General features: G+C 41.7%; 1 protein-coding gene across 1 annotated transcript; it reads right to left on the bottom strand.

The window, feature by feature from the left end:
- Positions 1 to 7,438: 7,438 nt before the first annotated feature.
- Positions 7,439 to 13,959, bottom strand: LOC139458897 (phospholipase A and acyltransferase 3-like). The gene is made up of 5 exons (XM_071240332.1): positions 13,908 to 13,959; positions 11,398 to 11,543; positions 8,684 to 8,834; positions 8,064 to 8,193; positions 7,439 to 7,590 (listed from the first exon to the last, which is right to left on the bottom strand). The coding sequence occupies exons 2-5, from the start codon at positions 11,507 to 11,509 to the stop codon at positions 7,516 to 7,518; spliced, it is 468 nt and encodes a 155-aa protein (XP_071096433.1). The 5' UTR covers positions 11,510 to 11,543; positions 13,908 to 13,959; the 3' UTR covers positions 7,439 to 7,515.
- Positions 13,960 to 22,097: the final 8,138 nt, after the last annotated feature.

Below are 22,097 nucleotides of genomic sequence, written 5' to 3'. Positions count from 1 at the left end.
GGTGATCATGTAATTTCAGTTGGGTAGCCCAGTGGTTATTTTTTTATGCATCCGCTCGTCACTCTAAGGGCCTGGGTTTGATTCCACACAGGGGTACACTATGTAAAACCAGCCGTGGCACTTCGCGTTCACTCACTCACTCGACATACACTGGAAAAAATTCTTCTAGAGTGGTAATAACAGACTAGCGTGTGTGTGTTGGTTGGTTTGTTTGTTGTTTAACGCCGAACTCAGCAACATTCCAGCTATATGAAGGCAGTCTGTAAATAATCGAGTCTGGACCAGACAACTCAGTGATTAATATCATGAGCATCGATCCACGCAATTGGGATCGATGCGATGCATCAACCACGTCAGCGAGCAAGACCACCTGATCCCGTTAGTCGCCTCTTACGACAAGCATAGTCGCCTGCTACGGCAAGCATGGGATGCTGAAGACCTATTCTACCCCGGATCTTCACGGGTCGACAAGCATATGTAGAAGGCGCGTAACACGCATGGGGGCACATCGTTGTTAGGGCTTGTATGAAAAATACTGCCAGCCACTTTTGTAATAAATGTTAAGGGGCTAATACAGACATGTGTGAATCCGGACGACTTCGCTGGCAACGGTATCGTCCTTATTAGTAAGTAAAGTAATCAAGCATGCACAAACCTGCCTAATTTCCTCTATGTCCATGTTGAGACTTACAGCCGCTCCGCGTCTTTATTCTATCACATAGCTCTAGATGCACCACGGTGAGATCAGTATATAAATACATTAGTCACATACAGGCCAACCGTGACTCAAAGGCTACCCGCTGAACAGTGCAGTAGCACACGAGACACATTCAACACGGGCCTAAGTATGTCAGCTACAGGGCCCTTCCTAAAGAGGAAACCCTGTGACATACAAATGTTATGCAATGAAACATATGGCAGACCACAACTGAGGATTAATGTACTCACCTTGAGGTTGACTTTCAGATCGACAAATCGCGGTCAGGGGTCAGGTGGCGATCTTCATTTTGAGAAGGTCCAGCCAACATCTTATAGGTCAATATCGCCCCCGTCATACCCCCGCGCGCGCTCGACGACAGGTATTTGTATGGTCCCACTGAAAGAACGTGTTTACTTGTCGAGTTACAGATACGCCTTGCGAAGCGGGATTAGCTCTCGAGTTGACATACATAGGAGATTGCTGGGACATTAACGTGTCGTATGTCGTCCTAGTCAGACATGGGAGCTGATGCATGGCAATTGACACGGATATTGTGCAACGCATGATTGACTTGACCACGTCTCCTAAAACGTCCCGGGGGATGCGAGTCAGCATATTGAAGTATGTATATATTTACAGGCCGCCATGATACAGCTTGAATACCACTGTCTGCAGCTTCAACAACATACAATAGTTACCTAAGTTTTCTGTTGCAGTGTTTTGAAAGATGAGGACATTGAAACGGACCCTCGTCATGGTAGTGGTGGTAACCGTGATTCCATTTTCACCCTTGTATATACTCGTAGGTCCCGTAAGAGGTGCCTAATGCATCGTGTGGTCAGACACTGTGACTTGTTTGAATGTATGTCATTACACCCCTACAGCGCGGGAGAGTAATCATATTTGTTTGTTTGTTTGTTTGTTTGTTTGTTTGTTTGTTTGTTTAACGCCGCACTCAGCAATATTCCAGCTATATGTAAATAATCGAGTCTGGACCAGGCACTCCGGTGATTGACATCATGAACATCGATCCATGCAATTGGGATACGATGACATGTATCAACCAAGTCAGTGTGCCTGACCATCCGATCCCGTTATTCGCCTCTGACCACAAGCTCAGGCGCATTTTATGGCAAGCATGGGTTGCTGAAGGTCTATTCTACCCCGGACCTTCACGGGTTAAATAAAAATACTGAAATAAGTCATATGTATATATATAGTTACATTAAAGGCAATCCTAAATCAATCTTGGTGAAATTCTCAGCTTTGCGACTCGAGTTAATATTTGAAATCAGTTTTATCTATTAATGTGACTCGCAATCCGAGTCCGATGCAATTCCCTATATTGACTTTTACCATATGTTCTCGTGTTTTTGTTTCAGGTTAACAATTGGCTTGCCTAAGCATGTGTTTGTGACGGGTGCCACCGGTGGGGCGGGATAGGCACACCTTTTCTCCAACACCTGTATCTATTTGACAGTGAGTCATAAACACATGCTCATGATCTAGTCAGAATCGTTCAAAGGACTCGAAAGGGCTTCGTCGCTTTTATTTCATATATTTGGCTCATGTATCAGATTGATTGGTTGGTTGGTTGTTTTACGCCGCACTCAGCAATATTGCGAGGGTCTGTAAGTAATCGAGTGAATATAATGAGCATCGATCCACGCAATTGGGATCGATGACATACATCAACCAAGTCAGCGAGCCTGACCACCCGATCCCGTTAGTCGCCTTTTACGACAAGCATAATCGTCTTTTACGGCAAGCATTGGCTCATGTATCAGAAGACCCAACATATCACGTAGAGCGAATAAAACCGTTTTCCCTCATATCGAGCATGTGTACATTAGTAATTTAATACATTATGGAAGTGATTAAATAAACAAGGTTTAGGACTTTGCACATCAAATAACTCTTCAAATCAATTAGTGAGTGCGTGAGGAAATAAATATCGTATAACGTAGCACTCTTCAATACAATATACCAGCTACATGCTGCGACATATAAATAATCGAATCGCTTAACGTCCCACTCCGTCAAGGTACGATGACATTCAATCAACCATGTCACCGAAACCCTAGCCAATAAGTCATCTCTTATGACCAGCAATACAATTTGGCGAGACCCGTGAAGATCCGTGGTAGAATAGGACTTCAGCAACCCATGCTTGTCGTAAAAGGCGACTAACGGGATCGGGTGGTCAGCCTCGCGGACTAGGTTGAAGCATGTCATCGATCCCAATTGCATGGATCGATGCTTATGATGTCTGGACTGTCTGGTTCAGACTCGATTATTTACAGACCGCCTTCATATAGTTGGAATATTGCTGAGCGTGGCCGTAAACAACAAATAAACAAATCAAATACAAAACAATTTTAGAAAGTTACTGAACTTTGGGAATTAAAAATGCTTGGTCAACTGGAGAGAACCACTGGCCATTAATCATCAATTGTCACCATTTTCCATGGCCAATTGCAAGCGAAAGGGGCAGTGCAGAGCCTGTACAGCGAATGTACTCTGGAAACATCACATCAATCAGCATACTTTGTCCAGTAGAAATTGTCGATCGGGTGCTCAGGCTCGCTGATTTGGCTGATGCTCATGACGTCAATCACTGGATTGTCTGGTCCAGACTTGATTATTTACAGGCCGCCATCATATAGCTGGATTATTGCAGAGTACGGCGTTAAACAACAAATAAACAAATAAAGCATTATGAGGATCAAATCTTGCATGTTGGCATGCATTCATACCTGTCAACAATTGCCTCGGTTTTGCTCCAAGACGCCAGTGGAATGAATATCCTGGAAGATCTTTCCACTGGACTGTTTTAGGGTTTTTCATACCCCTTGTAACAGCGTCTTGATGTGGGAACTCCATGCCCTTGATGTAAGTCAGATGACGTTCGATTGGGGAAGAGCCAAGGTTCACCTGAACCTGATTTGAGATTTGGTCATAAACCACGAGAAACTAGAAAAGGTAGATCAAAGTGTCACGCCATCACCGCTGCCATCAGCACTGGGGCATGATGATACTGCTGACTTGTCATCATGTCATCATGTCCAGCATGTGCTTTAAGTCAATAGGTTTGATACTTTTGGTAGAGTTGAACCCTGGAACTACCGTTACCAGTGAATTTGTCCAGATTCAGAAATGTTCAACTTAACGAATCATGGGTATCCCTTTAACAAGTAGTACTTGTAGACATTCTTAAAAGTAATGGTACGGAAACTGGTGCAATGTTTCACAGTAAATACCTAAAGAATGAAACAAGCCTGTGAGGTTTCGGTTGAAAATGTAAATATGAATGAGAGGGAATAGACAGCGGGCCGAACGGTTATTCCCGACATGGAATCGGGACAAGTGTTTTATAAATATTCGTCTTATAATCCGTCCAACTAAAATACGCATAAATTAATAAAGAAAAACAATAGCGTAGTCGCAGATTTATACGGATTCAAAGACCACATGCTGCATGTTGATAACTGAAGTCAGTCATATGTAATATTGAACAACCTTTCATCGCCTCCCCTGAGTGTCACATGTTTAACCAAATCCGAGGGACGATGTTATCGGTCTTGTAAGCCGAAAGTAAAACCTGAGAAACATTTATCAGTAATTTCCGAAACACTTGCCATCAACCGTAGGAAACGGACGTAAAATTTCACATGCTGCTCTTTTTTATCAGCTCCTTTTTATCCTCGTGGGTCACTCGTTGGGCTACAAGTACCAAGGTCCGAGGTTCTATCCCGCTGAAATATCTGTAACAATGCTGTTTGATTAAGTTAGAATTGTAATTCGTGCTGTAGAGACTTCAATAAAATAAATCTCTGGGACAGAGGACTTTCTCAAGAATGTCACTGGGTTAAAACAAGGCCCCATTAAACAGTAGGATGGTGTCACTGGAGGTTTGTCAAGCCAAGGCTTACCCACAATGTGTCCGTGGGTTGGAGACAATACCTTGTCCTACATAAACTGTTCTGCTTAGTGAATATCACCACGGTAGAATTGAATGTTGCCAGGATATGTTCACTATAGTATGCATTTACATATATCATAAATCATTTCAGGTAAGGAGTGAGTGAGTATGATTTTACGCCCCTTTTAGCAATATTCCAGCAAGATCACCGCCCCTAAGGATAGTAGAGGTGGTCATATTGACCGATGTTAAAGTGCATGATTCAGAGGGTTTTACTCCACTGATGTTTGCAATATTCCAGCAGACCCACTGCGATGGACACCCGTTAAACCATGAAACCGTTATTATTTCACCCATCAGCATAATGTCAAGAATCCATTGGAATTGTGTCAACAGGTTTACAGTACTACCTTTTATCAGGATTTCTTGGATTTTGTTAAGCTTTACTGCAGACCATGTAGGATTAAAGCTGACTGTGTTGGTAAACTGCAAACGTTTGATAATATTCTGAAGGAACTTGCTTGTTGACTGTTTTTATCTCACCTTTAAAAGAGACTTCTAGTCATGTTTCATGCACTGCGAAAAACGACATTTAGACGGGGTTTTTTCAAATTAATATATGCTTGAGGAGAATGTCTGAAGAGAGGTTATAATCAAAACCTGATATTAATGAGTGACAAACAGGTGGTGAGGTGAAATGGGGTTTAACGTCGTGTCCATGATTATTGCACTTATATAGCGACGTGTGTGCATGCACGTGTGCGTATGGCTGCTTGTCCTAGTCCTGACTGATGCCGATTTATCGTGCTAGCTCATTGAGATACCATGCCGCAGTTTAACATGAATACCCCACTCAGACACAGTATACTAACTCCGAGTCGACCAGCCTTTTGGTGTGAGGCGGCCGGGGATCGAACCCCGGGCCTTCGGTTCTCCCGGCGGACACTCTACCACTAGAGTGATAAACATATGAGAACCAACATATCAATCGAATTCAAATAGATGAAACGAAAAGTGAATGGAAAGTTCATGCATCGGGGGGAAAAGGAAATATACTCTTAGGGCAATAGAGCACAGGCGGTTGGTGAAATTTGGATAGATCTTCACCCTTGGGACGTGTGTCAGTATATGTTCCAACAATTTCCACAGTGAAATAGGTGCCCAGTATCCCGAGCTTGTGGTTAATGCTACTTATGAGAATCGAGAGGTTACCAGGTGTTACTGATTGGTTGTCATCGCGTGGATCTATCCTCATGCTTTTAACCGCATTATTTAAAAAACCCGTGAAGATTCCGGGGTAGAATAGGTCTTCAGCAACCCATACTTGCCGTAAAAGGCGTCTATGCTTATCGTAAAAGGCGAATGACGGGATCGGGTGGTCAGGCTCACTGACTTGGTTGATACATGTCATCGATCCCAATTGCGTGGATCGATGCTCATGATGTCAATCACAGGATTGTCTGGTCCAGACTCGATTATTTTACAGACCGCCGTCATATGGCTGGAATATTCCTGAGCGCGGCGTTAAACAACAAACAAACTAAAAACAACCTTGATGCAACTATTTGTGGTGTACTCAACAATCACTCATTCCCTCACTAGTCCATCTATCCTTAAGTTATTTAATACTTTTGTTCCTGTCTATGGTCGGCTGATGTTCATCTATTTACTTGAATATGACGGTACCAAACGCACATTATGAAGCTGATCATGAACAATTATATTATTATATCGTATTGAACTTGAACTTGAAGCGAATAAATATTTGAGAATAAAGTTATATTTGTTGTCAGTTAAACTAGTAAAACCTACGAGAACCTAAGGCGGTAATACCCAGGACATGCCAATATTTCAAATATCGGAATTAGAATAGAACTGTAGATCTACTTATGGCGTATTTTATTGAAATTTGTCTCCACAGCATTGGCGTTTATATTTACTTTCAACAGTTCGGGTACTATGCCTGAGCGTAAATACCAATTATTAACTAATTATTCATATTTTTGTTAGAGATAATGCTTTAGATTTGAGATTTGAGACTGAGACACTACGATGAATGTTTGCGCTCCCGTGTATGTCTTTTATTGGTGTTTTTTTAAATAGTAATTCGCTGTGGTCTTTATTCGGGTTTTGTGTGCTTTTATTACGTGTTGTTGTGTATAACTTGCTTGATCCTCTCACAGTTTAACACAAAGTGTAGTGTAAGTTGAAACAACTAGCAAATCTTATGCCAAAATTACCTTATGGTACATGCTACTTTCATAACTCAATAGTGCCGTTAAGGAACACAAAATAGGCACATATTCCCTTCAATAGAATTTACCCTAGTTTATTGTCAACATTACAGACGCTGCCAGTCATACTGGAGAGAGACAGGCAACTCCTAGTCTGCATACAAATGGAGTCAAAGGCTCTGTATTTCAATTGTTTTGTGGAAGGAAAATGCAATAAAATATACAAAATCAATTTAAAATTAATCATCATTTCTTGAAATATTAGCCACATACTCTGTCAGCATATGTTACAATGTGGTGACACAATGAGCTGTCATAATTTGTGCAAACAATGTATATAATTGCTTATGTGTCATGTATTGGCTGATGCAGACTCAATTCTATATTAGTCGTTGTGATATAAATTGAATATTACTGACTGTCGCTTTAAGCAACATTCACTTTCTAATTATGTACCACTTGTATTCAATGATATATACTCAGGTAAAAGTTCCTGTTGAAATTAATTCCTAGTATGTCTCGACGTTTCATACAAGACAAAAGCAGGCACCTCAAGAATAGAAGTTATTTATTTGTTGTCTGAAGTACACTGGTTATCGTAGAAGTTTTTAGTCTGTAAACACTTGAACAAACTTCTCAAGACATCCGTTTTCGCTTTGTTATTCACTCTTTTCCAGTAACCAGTTAAAGAACATGTGAGCCGCCTTCGCCGTCAGTTCTATACCTTCTGTCACCTACAATGATAAGAATAAACCTTTATCAAGAATACACGTACACATTCCCGATCAAAAGGAATATATCACTTCATATTCGTTTGTATGTGTGCTCAACTTTGGGTATGTGTGTGGCTTCTGGTGTTGTTAATACTGTTAGCAGGTTATACATTGTTTTAGATCGATGAATTTTTGTTGAAATATTTCAGAAACGAGGTTACTGACATTATATTTATTGATATATTACACACGGTTTCCTCAAAGGGCAAGTAAAGTCAATATAGCAACCTTTCAGATTTTAATTCTTTGGAGCATATATAATAACAAATACATGACCAAAATTATATCTTCGGTATTTCCCGTATATCGTCGTGAGCTTGACATATTTTAACCTCGTGGACCATTGAATCCCACCGCTCCCACCATCACTTGAGCTAATGACAGAAGTGTAGAAGAAAGAACAAAGAGCTCATCGCAAAGCTACACATACCCACCTGGTCACTTATTTCAATGTCGTAGCAGCACCACGAGGCGAAATGCTCACAGTTGCTGGCAATCAGATTATACCCTGTTTTGCCAAGCTGGCTTGTGGCTCTCTTCACGATCTCGGATTTGCTGTAGGCTCTGAAAATGGTAACAAACTATCAAGAAATGTAGTCATACGTACATTGGACATGCACGTGGTTTACATTTGCTACTGTCTTTAACTCAAAATGTATACCTTATTTCTATTATCTTCAGAAATGACCGGCATGTTATACGGACTATAGGATAAGGTGTCAAGCTGTTTGCTGTGAATAACACCAAGTATCACTAATCCACCGCTGCCCAGGGGGTGATATAGTGAGAGGGAGAAATAAGCCGGGTGGACCCCTGTTGCAATTGTTAATGCCAATGGTAGTCACGCATCTATCCATCTGTCTGTCTGTCTGTCTGTCTGTCTGTCTGTCTGTCTATGTGTAAAAGATTGAATGAAGAAGTATGCTAATATTTGAACATGATAATATCAGATGTCCTGTCGTCATCCGTTTTGGATTACAATAACTGGGTTCCCTCTCGCAGAAGTCTATCACAATGATGACGAAGCGTAGTGGGGAGGGAGTGTTGTTATTACTTTAGCCTGTGTTTCTCCTTCTTGGAGTTGTTCTTGTTCATCCTGCAATTCTTAGCAACATCCTTGATTTTGTCTTTTCGGATAACGGCTTTCTCAGCCTTGCTGAAGCCCTGACCATCAACGCTTGCCAGGTGGATCACGTAACCATCACCTGGAGGACAGATGTTCCAACGTATCACATGCCTGTCTAAAATTCGAGACTGGAATGAAATTCTTGTACGGTTAGGTGGCGGTTACAATGGCTGATTGGAAAGCATGGATTCTGATCTTACACTGTACCCCCATATTATTAATTATCCTGGTCAGAAATGGCATTGGCAAGGAAATGTATGTTAGCAGTAGATCATGGAAACCCTTGGATGCTCCAAATATGAAAATGGTGTCTCGATAGAATGTCATGATACAGGATTCAATCATAAGAAGCGTACTTTACTTCAACCACCCCTGAATTGTTTACAGTCTCCAATACATACTAGAAAAGACCGATCAATCTCATTAAAATAAGATCTTAGTTCTCGCTATGCTAAATAAAGATCTGAGGACATCCCATTAAGGGTCACGTCAGAACGACCTTTCATCCAACACATCAGATCATGAAAGTGACAGTCGAAATGTGTTTTCTAATCATGCAACCACGAAATATTTAACACGGGGTATTCCGAACGACTGGTAAACGTCTGAGACCTGCATCACTTCGGACTTTCCTCCCACGTTAAGTTGGCACGCCGCGATATAACTAGAATACTGCGATAAACCCAACTCACGCACTCACTGTTAGCAGATTGACAACAATAAGTGATATATAACAAGTATCATACAGATAAGTGGCTTAAGCCAGATGTACAGTAAGAATAGCAAGTAGTACACAGGTGATGAAGCACACGGGTAATGAAGCCAGATGTGCAGTAAGAAGAGCAAGTAGTACACAGGTGATGAAGCACACGGGTAATGAAGCCAGATGTACAGTAAGAATAGCAAGTAGCACACAGGTGATGAAGCACACAGGTAATGACGCCAGATGTAAAGTAGGAATAGCAAGTAGCACAAAGTTGATGAAGCACACGGGTAATGACGCCAAATGTACAGTAAGAATAGCAAGTAGTACACAGGTAATGAAGCACACGGGTAATGAAGACAGATGTAAAGTAAGAAGAGCAAGTAGAACACAGGTGATCAAGCACACGGGTAATGACGCCAAATGTACAGTAAGAAGAGCAAGTAGCACACAGGTGATGAAGCACACGGGTAATGAAGCCAGATGTACAGTAGGGATAGCAAGTTGCACACAGGTGATGAAGCACACGGGTAATCACGCCAAATGTACAGTAAGACGAGCAAGTAGTACACAGGTGATGAAGCACACGGGTAATGAAGCCAGATGTACAGTAAGAATAGCAAGTAGCACACAGGTGATGAAGCACACGGGTAATGAAGCCAGATGTACAGTAAGAATAGCAAGTAGCACACAGGTGATGAAGCACACGGGTAATCAAGCCAGATGTACAGTAAGAAGAGCAAGTAGCACACAGGTGATGAAGCACACGGGTAATGACGCCAAATGTACAGTAAGAATAGCAAGTAGCACACAGGTAATGAAGCACACGGGTAATGAAGCCATATTTACAAATAAGAATAGCAAGTAGCACACAGGTGATGAAGCACACAGGTAATGACGCCAGATGTACAGTAAGGAGAGCAAGTAGTACACAGGTGATGAAGCACACGGGTAATGAAGCCAGATGCACAGTAAAAATAGCAAGTAGCACACAGGTGATGAAGCACACGGGTAATGAAGCCAGATGTACAGTAAGGAGAGCAAGTAGCACACAGGTGATGAAGCACACTGGTAATGAAGCCAAATGCACAGTAAGAAGAGCAAGTAGCGCATAGGCGATGAAGCACACGGGTAATGACGCCAAATGTACAGTAAGAATAGCAAGTAGTACACAGGTGATGAAGCCCATGGGTAATGAAGCCAGATGTACAGTAAGAAGAGCAAGTAGCACACGGTGATCAAGCACACGGGTAATCAAGCCAGATGTACAGTAAGAAGAGCAAGTAGTACACAGGTGATGAAGCACACGGGTAATGAAGCCAAATGTACAGTAAGAATAGCAAGTAGCACACAGGTGATGAAGCACACTGGTAATGAAGCCAGATGTACAGTAAGAATGGCAAATAACACACGGGTGATGAAGCACACGGGTAATGAAGCCAGATTTACAAATAAGAATAGCAAGTAGCACACAGGTGATGAAGCACACGGGTAATGAAGCCAGATGTACAGTAAGAAGAGCAAGTAGCACACAGGTGATGAAGCACACAGGTAATGAAGCCAGATGTACAGTAAGAAGAGCAAGTAGCACACAGGTGATCAAGCACACGGGTAATGAAGCCGGGTGCACAGTAGGAATAGCAAGTAGCACACAGGTGATGAAGCAGACTGGTAATGAAGCCAGATGTACTGTAAGAATAGCAAGTAGCACACAGGTGATCAAGCACACGGGTAATGAAGCCAGATGTACAGTAAGAATGGCAAGTAGCACAAAGGTGATGAAGCACACGGGTAATGAAGCCAGATGTACAGTAAGAAGAGCAAGTAGCACACAGGTGATGAAGCACACAGGAAATGAGGCCAGATGTACAGTTGGATTGGTAATTTATGCTTCTATAAATGTGCCAAAGAGAATCCATAAATATTAGGACCAGCCTACCAATATACACGCCCCAATGAGAGTAAATTCCCCTCTCAAACTCCACCTGGTCACCGGGCTCCAAGCTCAGCAACACGGAGTCATTGTGGCCTTGGATCGACGCCATCGCCATTTTCAGTGTTCAAGTTTTCTGCGAGAATGCCTCGCTGTAAAACGAAAGGCATTATGAATAATACCATGCCCAAGATCCCATGGTGTGACAGCATCAAATACACACATTAACAGCAGTGATAGGGCATAAATTGTATCTACATTTGACGATGTGGTTATGCTGTTTTGGGTATCTCAAAAACTAAGCCACTTTTCAGAGCTCTGCTGCGCCACTAGTTAATAAATATCGTTTGACGCCGTTCATAACAAACATATCATGGCGGCCTAACAAACCAGCATTGATAACATTTTCAACACGCAGTCAACAAAGTCTGATCTGTTTAGTCGACTCTCTAAACCATCTCGTTTTCAGGAACCAATCCTACCTGATAGAAAATATCCCACAAACTGTGGTTTAGTTTAGAAACTGAGTTGCAACGTCTATGTCGTTAAGGACGACGATGTTCCATAGTCTTGTGCCAACTTCTAGTCTAGGTCTGTACGTTGTTTGTGTACGTTAAATTGGTGTTTGTGTGCAGAAATGTGATTGTTAAATGCTACATTGTTGTAAGACATGCGGTCGTAGTGTTGTAATGCTGTACCGCTTCGTGGTATTGTTGTAGTGTTGTAATGTTGTACCACCTCGTCCTACTATCGTAGTTTTATAATGTTGTGCGGCCTCGTAGTACTGTCGTTGTGTGGAAATGTTGTGCCGCCTCATCGTGTTGTTGTAGTGTTGTAATGTCGTACCGCCTCGTAGTACTCTTGTACCGCCACATGGTACTGTTGTAATGTGCTGCTTCATCGTACTGTTGTAGTGTTGTGCTGTTATATTGTCTCAAATTAGTGTTGTAATGTCGTACCGCCTCGTAGTACTCTTGTACCGCCACATCGTACTGCTGTAATGTGCTGCTTCATCGTACTGTTGTAGTGTTGTGCTGTTATATTGTCTCAAATTAGTGTTGTAATGTTGTGCCGCCTCACTGTACTGTTGTAGTGTTGTAATGTGCCACCTCGTCGTACTGTTGTAGTGTTGACATGTTGTACCGCCTCGTCGTACTGTTGTAATGTTCCGCCTTATCGTACTGTTGTAGTGTCGTAATGTTGTACCGCCTCGTCGTAATGTTGTAATGTCGTACTGCCTCGTCATACTGACGTAGCGTTGTCATGCTGTACCGCCTCGTCGTTAAGTCGTAGTGTTGTAATGTTGTACCGCCTCGTCGTACTTTTTGTAGTGTTGTAATGTCGTACCGCCTCGTAGTACTGTTGTAATGTTGTGCTGCCTCGTCGTACTTTTTGTAGTATTGTAATGTTGTGCCGCCTCGTACTATTATTGTAGCGCTGTAATGTCGTACCGCCTTGTAGTACTGTTGTAATGTTGAGCTGCCTCGTCGTACTTTTTGTAGTGTTGTAATGTTGTGCCGCCTCGTACTATCATTGTAGTGTTGTAATGCCGTGCCGCCTTGTAGTACTGTTGTAGTGTTGTGATGTTGTGCCGTCTCGTCGTACTGTCGTAGTGTTGTAATGTTGTACCGCCACGTTGTACTCTTGTAATGTTGTACCGCTTCAAAGTACTGTTGTAGTCTTATAATGTTGTGCCCCCTCGTCGCACTGTTGTAGCGTTGTCATGTTGTACTGCCTCGTCGTGCTGTCGTAATGTTGTAATGTTGTACCACCTCGTAGTACTGTTGTAGTATTATAATGATGTGCCGCTTCATCGTACTGTTGTACTGTTGTAATGTTGTACCGCCTCCTAAGAGTTTCGTCATGTTGTAATGTTGTGCCGCGTCATCGTACTGTTGTAGTGTCGTAATTTTGTACCGCCTCGTCGTACTGTTGTAGTGTCGTTATGTTGTACCGCCTCATCGTACTGTTGTAGTGTTGTAATGTTGTACCGCCTCGTCGTACTGTTGTAGTGTCGTAATGTTGTACCGCCTCATCGTACTGTTGTAGTATTATAATGTTGTACCGCCTCGTCGAACTGTTGTAGTATTGTAATGTTGTACCGCCTCGTCTAACTGTTGTAGTGTCGTGATGTTGTACCGCCTCGTCGTACTGTCGTAGCATTGTAATGTTGTATCGCCTCATCGTGCTGTTGTAGTGCTGTAACGCCGTGCCATCGCGTCGTCATGTCGTAGTATTGTTTCGTCGCGTGGTGCTGACGTAGTGTTGTAATGTCGCATTGTGCTGGCAAAGTGTTGTAATGTCGCGTCGTGCTGTTGTAATGTTGTCTGGTGCGGTCGCCCTCAGCGTTAGATAAATACAGGGTAACAACAACCAGTTGTCGTTTGCTGCCTAAATTCCACGAGGAACTGAATCACAAACTCACAAATACTGAACACCATACTTACAAATAATAAATCAGCCACATGCATTGTTTTTATCCTACTCTATAACACACGGGACATACAATCTCTTACCTTGCTTGCCTTCAGATCTCCAACAAACTCCCCTAGCAACCGTAGCTGTTGGCAACCCACTGTACATAGCGTTATGTCATCTTGACATTGGGTTTTCCCAGATTCGATTTTCCGAGGAATCATAAATGCGTGTGAAAGAGCCGTTGCATTGTCAACGCGTATGTTGACGGGGAATTAGCTCTTGGGGAATAAAGGACAAAATCGACATCACTGTCCCGGAACGCTTTATGCACAACATGTAAACAATAAACAACAATTGCACAATGAGCGGAATACCTGCTCTGACAACACAAACACAGCGATGAGCGGACCTTTCAGCTCAGGCGTACAAGAGGTGAGCGGTGCTTCAGCTCACCTCAGGGCGTTTCCTACGAGCGGCACATCCTGCTCGAGGCCGTCCCTATGCCAGCACTCGGAATACCAAGCCTGACTAACACCGTAGTAACTGTGTAATGGTATCACATATATAGTACTGAACAATGGAAATACAATGACGTTGCTCTGGACATGGGACTTCAGGGGATGACGTACCGACACAACTCAGGGGATGAACAATTAAGGCAATAAATGACATACTACAGTTATTAACGGGAAATGATAAAGTTGCCAAGTTTGACTGTCAGTCAATATACAATGAAATGTTGGTGAGGATTAACAACGGGGATTAGCGCCTAAAACGTAATGACAATTAAGTTATGGAGACATGGGTACAGGGTAATTTGCCTATGGAGTCAAATGTACTTCAGACAATGGTAGGCATAAATCAATCGCTATGACAACATTATAGAGTTTTTTCTGCTGTGTTATTGGGTTGACAACGGATAAATAGTTATTCAACAATGACTTAACCTGATATTGCATGTAGGTGCTCCTTGTTTGACTCCGCATTCACCATTGTTGAAGCTTTGTGGCGGCTGCCCTGTACAGAAATCCAGTGTCAGGTCAGGTTGACATTACACACATGAAACTCGTCTCCGAGACATGTTTGTTTGTTTATCGAATCTGGACCAGACAACCCAGTGAGTGATATCATGAGCATCGATCCACGCATTTGGGATCGATGACATGCATCAGCCAAGTCAGCGAGCCTGACCACCCTATCCCGTTAGTCGCCTCTTATGACAAACGTAATCGCCTTTTACGGCAAGCATGAGTCCCTGAAGACAACTTCCAACCCGGATCTTCACGGGTGTGTACTGCAGTGCATTGGCCGAAATATATACTGATTCTTACACACTGGCCCGTCTCCTTGTCATTAATTTACATAATTATCCCCCTCCACAACGAAGTTGGCGGGGGATATAGAAATGGGTCCGTCCGTGCGTGTGTGCGTGTGTGCGTGTGGGCGTCCCAAAATCGTTTCCGGAGCATAATTCAGAAACCGTTAAATAATTTCGTTAGGAAACTTTGCATGTCTATCAGACTCATGCTGAACTGGTGCCTTTTGCTATTTAGGAATTTTATAAATGTTTATCTTTTATGTTTCCGTGGCAACAAGTTGGTTCTATAAGGGTGCTCTTCGTTTCCGGAGCGTAAGTCAAAAACCGTTAAATAATTTCGTACAAAACTTTGCATGTCTACCAGGTACATACTGATCTGGTGCCTTTTGCTTTTTAGGAGTTTTATAAATGTTTATTTTAGAATTTCCATTGCAGCTATTTTGACATGGCCTAAGAGAAATGTTGAGTCAGTTCCCTGGTTTGGGACCATAACGTGTTAGAATGGCGGGGGATATAGATGACTTCGTCGACTATATGCTTGTTTGTCATTTGTTGTGAGATGTGGTCGCCTCCTCCATATTAACTCTGCTTGTACACTCTGATAATGTCATGATAATGTCGTCATGAGGACCATATGATCTCTCCTCAAACTGACTGGTTTTGTAGTACATGATCACAACTAACGCATACAAACTGCAAACCTGTTTATTACATATATTCATACAAGGTATAAAAATAGAGATCCAATGGTTTATAAGGATAATATATATACGTAAACGACAAGCACTTAAGTTTCAGTAAAATACAGTGATAACATACATGACAGCGCCTTCACATCATATTGTTGTGCACGTGGATATTTCATACACCTTTTCGCTTCTGAGCGCCATGCTCTCTACACCTAGACAGGAGTTCAATAGAAGAGTGAGTGAGTGAGTTTGGTTTAAAGCCGCTTTTAACAGTATTCCAGTTATATCACGGCGTGTCAGCTTAATGTAGGAGGAAAGCCCAAAATGATGCAGGTCTCAGACGTTTATCACTTCGGTGAAACCCACGAGCACGGGTATGGTGCTGACAAACCTAGAAACATAATCGGGGCGAACCGGGATTCGAACCCACAATCATAAGTTTCTGGTGTGCCCAAGGGACGCAACTCTGCACAGCGAATCGCGGCGCCTTAGACGACTGGGCCACCCGTGCCGCCGTTCAATAGAAGAAACGTTCGTGTCCTGTATGTGTTTTGTATTGTTTAAATCGAAATTTCAGAAGCAAGGTGGTTAAAAAATATAGTTCACTCAGTCATTGACGCGACACTCTATGGAGGTGTGTCAGATCTTCAAGCAGTGAGTATGGTATCAATTAAAATGACTTTCATGAGATCGGTGTGTCGTCCAAAAGTATATCATTAGAGACATACACGCTATTATCATTACAATTTCCATTGGCCAACTTTGAGTTGGCTGCGAGTGTACCTTTAAAAAATAGATTGGCCTTGAAGAAATGAATATGTGTTGAAATTAAATCATCAGAGAATATGACATCACGTGGAAACTGCGCCACTACGGTCATGAAATGGAATGTATACTGAACACAATATTAAGACCGATAAGAAGTAAATAACATACTCATATAGCCGAACAGTCCGTACAAAAAACATCTATCGATTGTTCGAACTGTGATAAGTTTGTAATCATTGTGATCATCATAAATAAGCAAGCCAGATTATTTAAAGTAACAATATTGGTTTCAGAAATTACTACAACCCTTATCTGACATAGTTTCTCGTATATGCAAATGACCATTGTGCAATAAACTATGACCAAGACTCTTCATTTGAAGCGAGGTAAAATACTTAGCTAACACTAGGGTTATATTTCTTAGAATAGTTGTGAAATCCAATATTGTAAGTGATCCTTTGTTTTCTAAACGCAATGCATTTCAACGAACTTTAAATTATAGTTTCCCTGTTGTTTGACACCGCACTCAACACTATTACACTCGTCACACGAAGTTTTTGTAAACATTTCGAAGCTGCTGTAGCGCCTACATATTAGGACTATAGGATGCGGGTAGAATAAGAGTTATCGTTCTTGTTTCAAGCCCAGTTCACGTGTAGGTCGCTACCCACTTGTGAGCACTCGCCACTGGAATCTACAGTTTTGTCAATTGTTATATCCTTTTCACTCATAAGATCGCCACGGTGTACATGAAACATATCAGTACACTGCTTCTTTCTCTTTGTCCTTCTCTTTACCACTTCGAAGCCAGCGAACCAATCCTACCCCCAATCCCACCACCACTGCGGCCCCCACGACAGTTAGGCCAAAAAGCAAGACATCAGCCTAAAAGAAAAAGAAAACAATCTAGACGTGATTTGTTCTCTACAAAGATAATTCGTTCCTGAAAATCCTGATCAAAACTAATTTAATCCTGGAACATTACAAAAAGAAATATTAAATGTTACTGAACATGCTGAGTGTACTGAAAACATAATTTGTTGTTTGGCTCCATTAAAGAAATTAATCTTGAATTAGTTATTTGATAAAAGGTTATTGTGAAATCAGGCCGCCCTCGTTTGGCAGGAGAGTTGATCTTTAGTTGAGTTTAGGCAGCAAATACTTGCTTCTTGGAACGGGCGGGTGCTACTGGTAGATCATGACATGATTACCCTTTCGCGAAAGTGTCAACACTGATTTCCAGTGATCCATTCATTAAAATTATTGAAAACCGTTATTCTGCCCTTTTACACCCAATGGAATCTGTTGTGGCAGATAATTGAGACTGGTTATTCTCTGGCGTTGATGTTTTATATTTATATGGAACATGGACGTCGAAGCAATACCTTTCTGACTTGGCAACCCGCAAAGGAGACTGTTGTATGTCTGACAATGTGCAATGGTATTATAATTGTTTAAGTCTAAGATAATCTAAAAGAAAATAAATGGTTGATCTGCTTATCCATTTTACAGTGCTTAGAGGAAGGAAAAAGAAATTGGCAAATGAACAGTTTGTAAACAGACCTGATCACTTTGTCAAACCTCTGTCCACATATGGTGCCTGCGTGTTTAATGTTACATTCCATTGGGCCGTCGACTCCAGACAAGTGCACGACTTGATTGTTACCTGAATAACACACGATAATTATTATCACATATATACGGTATTACTGTAAGCAGTACTTTCAAAACAAGGGAAACAACGGAATGTGAGATATGCATTCTCCTTATCAACCTCTGTGTGTGTGTGTGTGTGTGTGTGTGTGTGTGTGTGTGTGTGTGTGTGTGTGTGTGTGTCTGTGTGTGTGTGTGTGTCTGTGTGTGTGTCTGTCTGTTTGTCTGTGTGCTTGTACATGTCAAGGCACACGGCGGTTTTATCGTGCTATCCCACTGAGATATCATGCCGACGTTTGAAATGAAAATCCAACTCAGACAGACACAGCATACTGACACTGTGCCGACCATTTGTTGTTTAATCCCCTTAAAGCGGACGCTCTATCCAATAGATTCAATCAATCAGTCTTTATTTCGTACTCAAGAGAACATGAAGACGGTCTCGTGCTATGATAACCACTAACAAACTCTCAGGACCAGTATTTATGGTTAAATGTGGGATCATGAAGAGAACGTTCCTATTTTGAATGTGGGTGAGTGAGTTTGGTTTTACGCCGCTTTCGGCAATATTCCAGCAATATCACGGCGGGAGACACCAGAAATGGGCTTCACACTTTGTACACATGTCGGGAATCGAACCCAGGTCTTCGACGTGACGAGCGAACGCTTGAACCCCTGACTACAGCCATATACTAGTCAAACAATAACGTTTTAATGTCAGGTAACAATGTCTAGATCCGTGGGTTACTTAATTTCGTATATGTTTAAAGCAAAGCAATTCAACCAATTTTAAACACAAATGTACCCACAAATCAACATACGAAAATGTTGCTGCAAAAACACTAAATAGAAAACTATGAACTGGGGCTTTCATACAACGCCTCATTTACAAAAGATCGGATTTTGTTAACATTGTTATGAAATATTTCATTTCTATGGTTCATCTTCACAATACTTTACACCCCATGAGGACTCCCGGTTTGTGTTGATCCCCCGCAACCTATGTCCGTCCTAAGTGTAGGTTACCACTTGTGTAGATCAATCACTTTAGTTCTTTTATGAGTGCTTCTTTTAATTGCTCTACTTTCTTTGCTTTGTCCTGGTGAATCATCCGGTTTGTTAGTGCAAGGCCAAGTACACGGATGTAAACAGAATATGTTGTCAGCAGTATTCCAGCTATATAACGGCGGTCTGTAAATAATCGAGTCTGGACCAGTGATTGCCAACATGAACATCGATCCACGCAATTGGGATCGATGACATGCTTCAACCAAGTCAGCGACCCTGACCATCCGACCCCGTTAGTCGCCTTTTACGACAAGCATAGTCGTCTTTTACGGCAAGCATATTCCGTATTCTACCCCGGATCTTCACGGGTCTATACAAGCATAGGACATAGGTTTCTGGGACCTATATCCTTATCCGGAGTCTCCCTCAATTGCATGGACCAATGCTCATGATGTCAATCACTGGTTTGTCTGAACCCGGCGTGATTGTTTACAGCCCGCGGCATATAAATGGGATATTGCTGAGTGTGGTGTCAAACAGTAAATAAACCAAAGCAATATGAATCACTGGATTGTTTAATCAAAGATCGATTATTTACAGGCCACTGCCATACACATTGAAGCTAGAATATTGCTGAGTGCAGCATTATACAACAAACAAGCAAATTAACACAAGAATGAACATTAATATTTTGTTACAGTACACTTACCGATGTATACTGCCCAGTGATCGTATACTCCGCGAGTGAATTGCACCTGATCGCCTGGTTTCAAGCTCTCAAGTACTGTCTGGTTGTGGCTCCGGATTTCACGGGACGACATTTCTCTTTACTCTTTAACTATGCAGTTGGTGAAGTCTCTAGCAATTATTTTTTTCTAAAGCGAAAAAGAAATTAAAGGGTATGATTTTCTTTTTTCACCACCCTAGCGACCTACATGCCCAAACAAACAAAATAATCAATCGAAGCGCCCCACCATCCACCCCTATAAAATGGAATGGTGTCGAATCGTACACCTTTGTCAATTCAGCTTGACAACGTTGTAAAAAATTATATCGAAACGTCTTATAATGCAATAAACCAGAAGTTCTTATCCATAAAGTTTTCTCACTTACAGGCCAATTTTTACAACGCCAATCAAACAGTTAGTATACCTGACGACGATTTCGAAACTCTATTAATATATGAGTGTGAACTTTCGGAAACGGAAAAAAGCTATTACGTAAACTTCATGTTTGTACAAGTCACTACCCGAGCCAGTCTTTCAAATCGAAAGTATAAGTGAACGATGTGATGTTTACAAGGAATAAACAAGCAGTTTGAGATTCACAACACCACACTGACTTAACAGAAAGGCCTCACCCAACCACACAGCCGCAGTAGTAAGACGTATTCAATGAAGCAGGGATAAGAATCCTTGGTTTGTCAGCTTTTCCCACACTTGTGCGCCTACCGTCTCTTCAGGCTTACATCCCACATTACCTGACTGAATCTCTGCTCAAATTAATATTAACCCAATCATTCACAACGCATGTACCGCGCCTATATAGACTAGATTGTCGTCACTTACCTTTCACCCGGAGAAGTATATTTGTTATCCTTTCCCTCGGTCCAGTCACACCTATTGGGAACTGTTGTGCGCGTATCAATGTAGTGGTATGTTCAGACGGAGAATCCCCGATCATAGTAACGCCAAACAATGGCTAAAAATAAACACACGGTGTCAACTCAGCTTGCGCTGAGATCACGTGTGAATTACGTGGCGACGAGTATATTCAACCGACGAAGTCAAGGCTCATTAGAGTTAAAAATGTATAGGTACATGATGTAAATGTTCGATGATAGGTTAGTCCAGATGCACATCGAGTTCGTTAATATTTACTTGGGTCATAATATAAAGAGCTTTCTACAATATTGACTTTTACGATGTCTTTAGCGGGTTGTTGAGATGCCCTGAATGTAAGTGATGGTTGGGTCATTGTGACCCCTGTGCCCTTGAAATCGTGACTTACACTGCACAGAATAAAATGCCGCTTTTCTGAAAAAAAATAATTTATGGCACTAGTTTTCGAACTCAGTTTTGACAAGTATCTCTTAGATAAACATGCAAACTGTCATTCATGTGGCTGCAGTAGTTCCTGAGACTTGTCTCCATTTCACGCAGTATGCACTGAGTCACAGTCTCAGTCACTGAGTTGAAAAACACGGAGCATGGGATATAACAATTTTCGAACTGCTTTCAGATCATGACCAGTAATATCAGTGTGTAAAATTTAATTTCTCTTACTTAATCAATTGTTGAGAAAATCTGCCCCCTATGAGAAGCACACGGTCGGTAGAACGGACGGACGGACGGACCAACTCCGTCCCTATATCCCCGCCCCACTTTGTGACGGGGCATAATAAATGTATAAACTTAGTCGCAGAGTATACCGATTTTTTTTTTTATGCAATTAAAGATTGACACAAACAGTTGTCATATTTGATTTTGTCTATTTAACCATCTATCATTCCTGCAACAGTTTGTAAAAAGTAATCTGTTGCTGGGTAAGTTTGTGAAAACATAAAATGATTCAATGAAGACCTGATACCCATCAGCTGTTTTTAATCAAATTGTATTCAAAAAAATAAAACTACAAAGAAGGATTCATTGACTAAGCGCCAGTACGGTTCATTTAATATCATGATATAATATCGCCATCGTAAATTAAAAATCAAATATGTGATAAAATCATATCCGAGAGATATTCTATAGCTAGTTCCTCTGGCCCAGGGATTATCAAAAGGAAAATCCTTTTGCCCAGGAATAGTGTACAGGAAGTCCCTCTGCCCCAGGGATATTGTACAGGAAGTC

Source organism: Haliotis cracherodii, unplaced genomic scaffold (assembly GCF_022045235.1).
Source record: "Haliotis cracherodii isolate W230 unplaced genomic scaffold, xgHalCrac1.p SCAF_13, whole genome shotgun sequence".
NCBI lineage: Eukaryota > Metazoa > Mollusca > Gastropoda > Lepetellida > Haliotidae > Haliotis > Haliotis cracherodii.
The sequence above is the reverse complement of the archived record's forward strand: the minus strand, read 5'-3'. Positions and strand labels throughout refer to the sequence as shown.

What these genes read in the sequence shown, in the direction of transcription:
- LOC139458897 (XM_071240332.1), bottom strand. Translation starts at nt 11,509, where the DNA reads ATGGCGATGGCGTCGATCCAAGGCCACAATGACTCCGTGTTGCTGAGC. An exon ending in TCATTGGGGCGTGTATATTG is followed by an intron (nt 8,835 to 11,397) that starts GTAGGCTGGTCC and finishes TCTGTCCTCCAG; the next exon opens with GTGATGGTTACGTGATCCAC. An exon ending in AAGGAGAAACACAGGCTAAA is followed by an intron (nt 8,194 to 8,683) that starts GTAATAACAACA and finishes TACCATTTTCAG; the next exon opens with AGCCTACAGCAAATCCGAGA.